Genomic DNA, 10,760 nt, shown 5'->3' on the forward strand with positions numbered 1-10,760 from the left:
TCTGATATCGTATATTTTGAGAATTTCTATATTTTCAGGTTAAATTATACCTTAAAATGTACTCACCCTGTTCAAAATCAGATATTAACTTGAAATAATTCCGGAAAATTTTTGATTCGGTAATATAAGTATGATATAGTATTGCAAATTTGAACAAAATTGTTGCATCATTTCTAAATGCTTTAAAAAAAGTTGATAGAGAATGTAAGAAAAATGTTACCTATATCCACTGATGGTCTGGATTGAATATTTCTAAAGGCTAGCCTTTTCTTCCTTTTGTAATGTATACTTAGAAATACTATTGTGCACTCCCATTATAAACAGTAGACATTAGAAGTGTAAATGCCCCAATAGAATTAACATTATTATAAAAGACTTTTTTTTCTTTTTAAAAAATCATATATTTTTACAGCTTTCTCTGTGCCGACAGTTTCTCAGTCTACACGTTAAGGAGTTTATATTGCGTATAATTGCTTCTTATGGTGGATTACATGATAATTGTGCTTACATTAACTATCCGATTTCTACCTTATTACTTAGGGATGTGGAGCTTTTTGAAATAAGCTCTTTAGCTCCATTAACTTCACGCGTTTATATAGAAACAAACATGGCATTCACCATGGTAACGGAAAGGAAATGACGACATCACTATTCCAGTCTATTCACCAGATCTGAGTTCCTCGGACTGTCGTCTATTCCCTAAACTGAAAGCTCCCTTGGCAGGACGAAAATTTGAATTAAGTAAAGGAGTCATGAAGAAATTAACGACTATCTTGAAAGCCTGAAGAAACTCGTTTCCGCGAAGGAATCGCGAAGCTGGAAGAACGTTGGGACAAATACGTTGAACTTCTAGAGGACAGCGTTAAAAAATTAAGTACATTTAAAATAATCGAATTGTTTTCTTTAATATCAAACGAAGTTTCTTCTTAAACCATCCTCATACATGAAGACAGAAGAAAATAAAATAAAGTGATTGGAAATGAGGATTAGTGACATAAATTTGACTGATTACTAGTTTGGATGTTATTATGAAACAAAGGTACGTGTTTGTAAGTTTTTGCGCATTGTTTTGTCATCTCAGCAGAGACACAAAGAACGCTCGTAAAAAATGCATTTTATTGTGTGACTACTCTGCAAAATCCTATTGGTTCCACAGAAAGCCACTCGTGTATATATATATATATATATATATATATATATATATATATATATATATATATATATATATAGCGAGTGAGAGAGAGAGAGATGTGTCTGATCATGACTTTCTGAAGTTTTAAATCGAAAGAAAATTCGACTTTTCCTTTTTTCTGAAAGATTAATCTCAAATTCTGTAGCCCTTTGTTCATATGATGATCAGAAAATGGTGTTCTTTTATTATTATTATTATTAAGAAGAAGAAGAATAGCAGTAGTAGTAGTAACAACAACTCCCGGCGTAAACATGCGGGAGCTTATAGTTTCATTCCAGGTAGGTATATAGGTAGGTGTCGTTCTTTCTCGGTAAGCACTGACCGGATCTGAACGAAATTTGGTGGGCAAGTAACCCATCGTCTGAGGGATATTTGGTTGTCGACTTCAGCCAGAGACAATCTCGGTTCTGCAACAGACACTGCTTCACAGATTTGCACGTCGGTAGCTTCTGAGTTCAGTTCATCTTGGCTTGTTATTATATAAGCAAATGTGAATTTGTGTGCGACCTCATCACAGAACATCTGAACCAATTAAAATAATATTTAGCGTGATTATCATCAACCTTAGGCCTCCCAAGGATCTTATGATATTATATTGATAATTTTCGGCATGGGACATGTAAAAATAGTCGACACCGACCAATATTAGTGCCCAATTTATATTTTTCGAGATCGCTGAGATGAATAGTGGCATTCCTGATTCCGTTTAACTAAAAGTTCAACTCCCACCGGCATGGATTCAAGAAGGGAAGGGGGGGGGGGGTGTCACACTACGGATTTTTATCTTACACTTCCATTGATATGCTCATCCTAAAGGGTAGCATACTTTACATAAACCTATTCTCCCAGTGTGAAGAAGAGCAATTTCAGATATATATATATATATATATATATATATATATATATATAGGGTGTTTCAAAACAATATGACGTTTACTCCATAAGATGGTAATCCAAAGAGAGCAAACATCACATTAGATAGTCGTAAATAAAATGTTTTGCCTTAGCGTTGACGATGAAACAAGTTATTACAAGTAATAGCTCCTTTCACCGTTAACTACACATAGGCAAAGATTCCAAATACAACCTTTAAATATGCTTACACGTTAAAGATTCAGCATCATATTTTTCGAAAGATAATAAACACCACAAACAATAAGTAAAAATTATTTTCGGTACCACGCACATAAATTGATTACTACGAGGCGTGAGGAGATAACATGCAAATCACAACCAATACGCACAAATGAACTTAAAATTTTAATAATTAACTTTACTTACATCACTTGATATTAGGTAATTAAGATTACAATAGCAATATGTATCGATGCTTTATATCTAGTGGAATATAAACTGATAGACGAATGTTAGAATTATATAATGATGTGATTGATTTCTGCAGCAATATACGTGAGTTGTTACATCTCCCTCGTTTCGGCGCCAAGTAGTCCTGCCTACCGCCAATTCTCTCTAATTCTCGCTGTTCGCGTGAGTTTCTCGTGCTGGATGACGTAAGAGCGGACAGAGCTGTGATTGGCTAGAGAAGCACTGGCCAAGGTCAAGCCAGTCATCTGCATCCTCTGAGCGAGAAAACGCACACAGAGAAACATAGTCTGCTTGCAAGTGACAACCCTTTTAAAATAAAAGAGAATTATACTGCTTGAGCCGCACACAGCCAAAATAATGTACAAATGAGTTTATTACAACAACACCGACAACGCTTGGGAGGTGATTCCTGACACCAAGATAAGACGAAAAGTATAGACCAACCTGGTGCACAAATGCTTCCTTTAGGAGTTATAGGCTGCCGAAAACATGAAAAAATGAACTTTAAAAGTCCATAGCTCCAAAACTATGGGGCCTACCGTAGTAGGGTCAAGACTTCACTTAAGAACTAGTATGTGCCCTATCCAAGCACAATTTTGGAGCTATAGACCTAAAGACCTAAAGTTTCTATGGAGTTTCTATATAGTTTCTATGGAAAATTGTATATTTTAAATACTTCTTCATATCGAAAAATGACTATTTTACCAAATACACCATACAGGCTTGCATTAACCCTTTCCGGATCCTAACTTTTTGGGCTATTTTTTAGACTTTCAGTCAAGCAGCCACTGTATCGTCACTATTTATCCTAGGATCATGGTTCATACCTCATTCTCTTCAGAATAGAGCTGGCTTTCAAATGGTACCACTTGCATGCTCATACCATATACCAGAAGCGGGTAAAAAATGTCAAAGTGAAAGTTTCGGAGGGAAAATTTTTTTCTCGAACTTTGCCCTCCCCCCTGGACCCCCCCTGTGTGAACGTAGCCATCTAAAAAAGACCCGAGAAATAGTACTTGGTATACTGAACGTGTGTGCCAAATTTCAAGTTTCTATCTTGAATAGTAAGGGAGGGAGAAATTTTATCAAAATTTCCCACAATGCTCCAAATTACCACAAAACACTATGATCTCAGGGAAAAAAATTCCTGAGACATCCCTAATTACTCTAGGGTCATGTGTCGCCCATACTCTCTTCTGAATAGAACTGCCTTTCAGGCTGTACCATTCACATGTCTCCATCATGTATCTAAGGCGGGAAATTCCCGAAAAGGGATTTTTTGGTCTAAAAATCCCTTTTTTTAAACTTTTAGCCCCTCTGGACCCCCTGTTTTAACGCAGAAATCTGAAAAAATCCGTTAAATACCACTCGGTGGACTGAATGTTTGTGCACAATTTCAATCTTTTAGGTGCAAAAATAGACCCGCCAGAAAAAATTCAGAAATTTCCCCATGTTACCCTATACAGAAGTATATTTTGAAAAAAATTCACTGAGACGTCCCTAATTACCCTAGAATAATAATTCGACCGTCATTCTCTTCACAATGGAACTTCCTTTCAGACGGTATGACTCACGTGTCTTCATCATGTACGTGAGGCGGGAAAATCCTGAAAAACGGGATTTTTTGGGTCTAAAAATCCCTTTTTTCAGTTTTTTCCCCCTCTGGACCCCTCATGTTTTAATGCAGAGATCTGAAAAAAATTGGTAAATACTACTAGGTAGGCTGAATGTTTGTGCACAATTTCAATCTTCTAGGTGCAAAAGTAAGCCTGCCAAAAAGAAATATACCCACCATGTCCCATTTTTCCCTATATAGAAGTATATTCAAAAAATCCCTGAGATGTCCCTAATTACCCTAGGACAATGATTCGACCGTCATTCTCTTCAGAATGGAACTGCCTTTCAGACGGTATGACTCAAGTGTCCCCATCATGTATGTGAGGCGAGAAAATTACGAAAAACGGGATTTTGGGGGTAAAAATATCCCTTTTTTTCACCCTTTTGCCCCTCTGGTTTCCCCCCCCCCCCCCCTGTTTTAGCACTGACATCGCAACAAAAAATCTGGTAAATACTACTCGGTGGACTGAATGTTTGTGCAAAATTTCAATCTTCTACGTAGAAAAATAAGCCCGCCAAAAAATATTGAACATACGCTTAGAAAATGAGAAAAGAAATTTTTCACTTATGACGTCATCACCTCCTATGTCTGGACGCAGGACGGTCTGAAACCATACGTAATGTCTTCTACAAGGCCTCTGGACTTGGAAAACAAAACAAAACAAAAAAAAAAAAAAAAAACCTGGACGAAAAAGCTCAAATAAAAGAGAAAGAATGCAATGTACCATGAAAAATGCGTATGGTACAAATTGTACCATAGGATCCCGAAGGGGATAATAATGCATATGGAGTGCAAGTATATTTAAAATGCCGTGCACATAATGAGTTTCAATTATTGAAAAAATTGCATAAACGGGGAAGGAGGAGGGCTTTTTTTTTTTTTTTTTTTTTTTTAATAATAAAAATTACATAGTCAGAACCAAATCTATTACGAAACAAACAACTATATTACATATCGTGTTTGAAACACAGGTATTATAGCTCGCACAGAAACAAAACTAACTTTTTTCTTAAAGTCAAGATCTAAATGGCTTACATTATTCAAGAGTACAACCAGCTAGTCTCCTTTGTCCCTCTTGGTGACAATGGAAAGTGATAACAGTAGTTAGTATTCGACTACTTGACACTCTAAATAGCTGCCAATGCATACTTGACAGTTTTAGTTTTGATAAGAAAAATTGGTTTTGTTTGTAATTAAATATGTAAAAATCGCATACTTAGAATTGAATGAAATTAAATAGAAGCTAGGCCTAAACTTTCACAGTAATTAATCAGTGTTTATTCTTAATCAGGCACTTTTCTTTAAAAACGGTAATTTCTCCCAGAATTGTTAGATATTCCAGTGTAAACTGGCGTTCAGCTGTACCTGGAATTGTGCTCATAAATAAATAAATAAAAAATAAAGTGGAAATTATCCGTTTTACATCACTACAGGTCAGCTTCTGATGTCTTACACACGTACCTAGTGATTTTCATTGGAAGGTGGTAAGGTGGTCTCATTGTTACTTGTTATTCTGTACGGGTTTCCGTTTTTTTTTTTCTTTCTTTCGTCAATTTTCTAAGGAAAATACACCAAACACTAATAAGCAATACAGTCAACCTAATATAACTTTGCAACTTAAAATGAAGTATGTATTTTTGCTGTAATATTTGTTTTTTATAATAACTTACCTGTAGGACTAAATTTTGACATGGTTTGAAAAAACTAAAGAAGTGATTAGGGGGAATTAACGCAATATCTTAAATAGATAAGGATTATATATATATATTATCATTCCTTTTCTTTCTTTTCAGTCTGTTGCAGATATATTTCATACCATTCTTCTAGAGATTGAAAGAGCGAATGGAAATGTTCAGGAGAAGTCTGGTTGTATTGTTTCCTGAAGATTATGTAAAATGTACTAAACTAGAATATTCTGGCTAGGTACATTATAGTAGTGAAAAGATATGCTTGCACTAGTCAAGCAGTATTGTATGCCATTGTGGTGGTTCATATAAATATATTGTAAAAGAATGTACATTATGAGCATCGCCATTGATTTGCAGATAATATTAGATAATACTTTAGTCATTTTCACATCCATCGTATTACGCAGTACTTTGTGTATATATAAATACATGTAAGTAGAAAGGCATTCAAACTTCTTGTTTGTTCTGTGTATGTGTTTTTTAAGCTTATTGTATAATGGGAGTTTGGCTAATTAACCAAAATTAATATTTTTGTTCATTTCATGAGGAGAAACAGTGTCATTGCTTAATAATAATTTTCGTTGCCAGTGACTCTTACATACCTACCTACCTACATAAGCACACACAGTTACATGTCAAAATCCTTCCATGCAAGATAGGTGATTATCACTTTCTGCGCGTATAATTATTTTGCGGATTGATTAAAAAGATATGGAATATAATTCGACTACCCCTTTTTCTGCTGTAATGATCAATTTTATCTTGTGTCCTTTATTAAATAAAATACAATCAGAGCTGTAAGAATAATCCAAATATATGGACTGATCTAATATAATATAAATAATATAATATAATGTGAAGTTAGTGTATTTTACATAGCGTAAAACGAATGTACTTATTCCATGTGTATGATTCTCAATCAGGTACTCTTTTCTTCTTTCGCAACCGGGATAAATTCTCATTAGAATAGTACGGTAGATTCAAGAAAGATGATGCATTGATAGATCATTTCCATTCGAAAAATTAGCATAGTTGAATCGATACTTCTGAAATTCATTGTGTAATTTATGCGTGTGTGTGCTTATATAATCGTATATTTATGTGGATAAAAATGTATTAATTGTTTCATTCCTTTATAGTAAGAGGTGTTTTTTAATGAGCAGGTTAACCAAAATACAGTATCTAAGTTTGATTATCTCCTATTTTCACAACAAATACGTCTTATGAAATAAATTTGTATTATTAATGTATACTGTTAAGTACACATATTTTTGTAGGAGGTACATGTATGTGTGTAACTGGACTCTAAGGGAAGAAACTTGGATAATTTTATTTATTTATTATTTTTTAATTTATTCGAGTTTCAAAGAATTAATTTCATGCACACCATTAAAGCTGCACTTGCAATCTGTAGACATTTTAAATATTATTTACATGTAAGTATTGGCATAAGTCGCATCGTAATCCGAGAATGTAATATACAATTTTGTTAATATTTTTCAAGGAGTAAGCGTTTTTATTATTGTTTTGAACTTCCTAAGTATGACTTGATGAGATATAATTGTATAGTGTAAAATTAGTGTACTTCTACTAAGAAGTAAAAAAGATGGAGGAATAGAAGGAAAAACAATTCGTAGATGACTAGTGTCTCGAAAAGATTGTATGACTTCAGGCAGTTAAATCAAAAGATACGAAAACGAGAAGATATTAACGAAACATTCTTAAAAGCAAATAAATTTAATAAATTGTATAGAACAAGGTCAAATGTCCCCGACGATGTAATTCTTATTACAAAGCACTTTATTTTGAATATGATTGAAAGAAAAAAAAAAACTAAAGAAAGGATATGAAATTGTTTTTCTGTGAAAGCATTACATGTGTGCAACATTCAGCGAGAATTAAAATACAAAGTGTATGTATAAAGACTGGACAGAAAATTCGGTGTGTGTTTTATACTCTCTTTTGTGGAAATAGTTGAACTCGAAAGTAGGCTTAATTTCCTGATAACGGACGATGTTAATGTGATCTTTTTATTTAGCAACAAAATGCATTTCATGTAATGTAATTTTTTGGATAAATGAATTTCCAGATTAATTCAGATAATCATGGATGAAGTGCAAACAAACAATAGAAGCTTAACATAGTTCATAAATTTCATACTGGTTAAGAGTACATAATAAAAAAGAAAATAATTGCAAAATAACAAGAAATATTCATAGTGTTAATATATTAAGTAAAGAAACAATAGAGTAGGAATGAAACAAGACAAAGGAGAGACAGTTTCGTTTGATTTCTGCAGTAGACAGACAGAGAGAGAGGAATTGTAAGTAGTTATTGTACCATATTCTGAATTAGTTAGTACAAAAGTTAGTTTTGACGTTATTTTTTAAGTAATCATCATTGAACACTAGTGGCTAAAACGAGGAAAGACCGCAATAAATATGTAACAATACAATAGCTATAGTGAAACCAAAATATCAGTATAGTATTAGGATTAGTAAAAAGCTGTATAAACTGATTCCGTATTTAGGTGCAAAATCTGTCGTTTTATCGTTTTAATATTATAATAAAATAAACTTAATGCTGCTGTATCAATAACGTGCATTTATCATTTATTTAAAACAGATCGGTTCGGGAGAGGGGACTTCTTAAAGGTGAACAGTTCAAGACTTCTCATTTTGAAATAATGGGAAGTGGATTTACTGCTTATAGCCTATATATATAATGCACGTTTGCTTCTTCATAACTAAAAAGAAGAAACGGGGCGAGTTTCGTGCAGAGAAGCCTAGTTACAAAGTGAAAACAGGAAAGGTTATGTTAATTGTTTGAAGATTGTCCCAGAATATCTCAGAGATCAAGAATCAACTTCTCTACAAACCGTTATGCATCTAATCTGGTTTCAGGCAAGGCAAGGCTTTAGGTCCGCACGGTGACGTTGAAATTAATTTGTAGATAGTAATGCTTTATTAATAGTGGCCATGGTCATGAATATGGGATTGAGTTACTTAAGGCTAATTTTGTTAAGTTGTATCATTACTGAAAAAAAAAAAAAAAAGTAAACAATTACTTCTGTAGGTCCGCAACCAGTAGTAGGGAACAAATAAAGTTAGAGGAGAGGGATATATTGTCTTTGAACTATTAGTCAGCATAATGTGTATGGGTAGGAAGAATTTAAGGATCAATCTCTTCTTTTTTGTCTTATGGCTTGTGTTCAACTATACGTTGCATTATCTTCCATTATATATTATTTTTACAACTAATATTTTTTAAGGAATAACGTATAATAGCTTATTGATCAAGGCTTTCTACCGAATGTATTTTCTTGTTTGGCTAACATGTTATGTGCCAAACGAAGTTGCAACTTTGTCATTGAGAGCATGTGAGAAATCTTGAGTGCAGCAGCAGATATGTGTGTACGACACTACTTCATCTAATACAACTGCAATGCATTTAGCAATGTCAATTTTTTCATTCATCGCTTTGTGTGTAAAGACACTTTATGGCTCCGTAATCATTTTCATATGTAACTTTCCATTTTCTGTTTACAAAAATCTTATGTAATTTTGCACTGTTCTTCACCCTGATACGGAATCAGCTGTGAATTTTAATATTAAACACAGAATAATATTTATGTCAAGACATTGACAACATAATGCTACTAATAAAAATGATCATCACAATTAGTTAAGAATTAGCATAGATAATATCTTCAGATTAAAGCACTGATATATATAAATATATATACTGTTGAGGGTAATTTTCGTTATTTTTCAAGCGGGAATTTGGGGAATCATATGTGTTTGCATTTAATAATAATGTTTTGAAAGAAAGGTAAATGAACAATCATGTTTTTATATTGTTAATTATATTTGATGACATTTTTGTCCCATAATATAATTTCTGTTGCCAGATGTTTGCTTCTGCAGATCAGGAAATTATTTGTGCACAACTGAAAGAACAGGAAAATTATGTGTTAATTTTTAAAATCACTATTATTTAGAAATATATTGTGATAATAATCATATCAGTTTGCTATGTGGAATTTGTGGAAATTTTTAAGAGCATTTTATATATTTAAACCAGTATGAAATGCTCAAATACTAATAAATGATTATGTAAGTTGTGTAATTGCGTATATTTTGATCATTGTTTCGGTACTGTATAGATATTTTAAAGCATCTAGTTAAAAGTATTCTTCTTCCAACCAAAGCCTCAGAGAAAACCAGATTCATATACGTTTTTTTTTTTTTTTTGTTTTTTTTTTCCCCTATGGAAGTGCATTAATTATTGAGTGGAATGATCTCAATTACGTTGCCATTGTGTTTTGTTGATTCATGAGAAATCATTAAAATGGATTCGTAAATAGACAGAAAATACAGGCAGTGACTGAGGTGAAGGCTTTCTTCTTAAAGAAAGAAATGTAATATAAAGTCATGTTTTAAAAGATTATATATTAAAAAATATTCCTTTAATGAAAACTGGAACAACTTGTTTATAAAAGATTGTGTAAAGACATAGCAAGCGGATTCATTTTCAATGAAATTTTTATATATATATATATATATATATATATATATATATATATATATATATATATATATATATATATATATATATATATATGCCTTAGTATCTTACTTTCTGATTATAAATGGCGAAATATTGAATATCAAGTAAAAAGAACGGAATGTAATTTTACGTTTAATAAAGTACGATACAAATATAATTGGAATGTAGTTACTCCATTGTCTTCCCTTGGAATATACTTACCGTGAAAATAATGAAAATATTACTATACGCAATACTTAAGAAAGTATCCTATAAGCGCTAAATGGTTCACAGATAGGGAAATACACAGCTAATCTGTATATAGTTAAATTTCTTTCACCGATCACCCCTTTTAATGAACATTTCTTCACAAAAGCCGATGTGAAAT

The 10,760-nt window shown here is 32.7% G+C and overlaps 1 protein-coding gene across 1 annotated transcript in view; it reads left to right on the top strand.

Moving 5' to 3' along the window:
• Nucleotides 1-10,092, top strand: part of Rheb (Ras homolog enriched in brain) — a 39,637-nt gene extending 29,545 nt beyond the window's left edge. Inside the window, exon 5 of the mRNA XM_081736139.1 lies at nt 5,930-10,092. Coding sequence (XP_081592265.1) covers nt 5,930-6,019 — 90 coding nt within the window. The 3' untranslated portion in view covers nt 6,020-10,092. The remainder of the gene's footprint in view (nt 1-5,929) is intronic.
• Nucleotides 10,093-10,760: the final 668 nt, after the last annotated feature.

This window comes from Thermobia domestica, chromosome 13, assembly GCF_964235325.1.
Source record: "Thermobia domestica chromosome 13, izTheDome1.hap1.1, whole genome shotgun sequence".
Lineage (NCBI taxonomy): Eukaryota > Metazoa > Arthropoda > Insecta > Zygentoma > Lepismatidae > Thermobia > Thermobia domestica.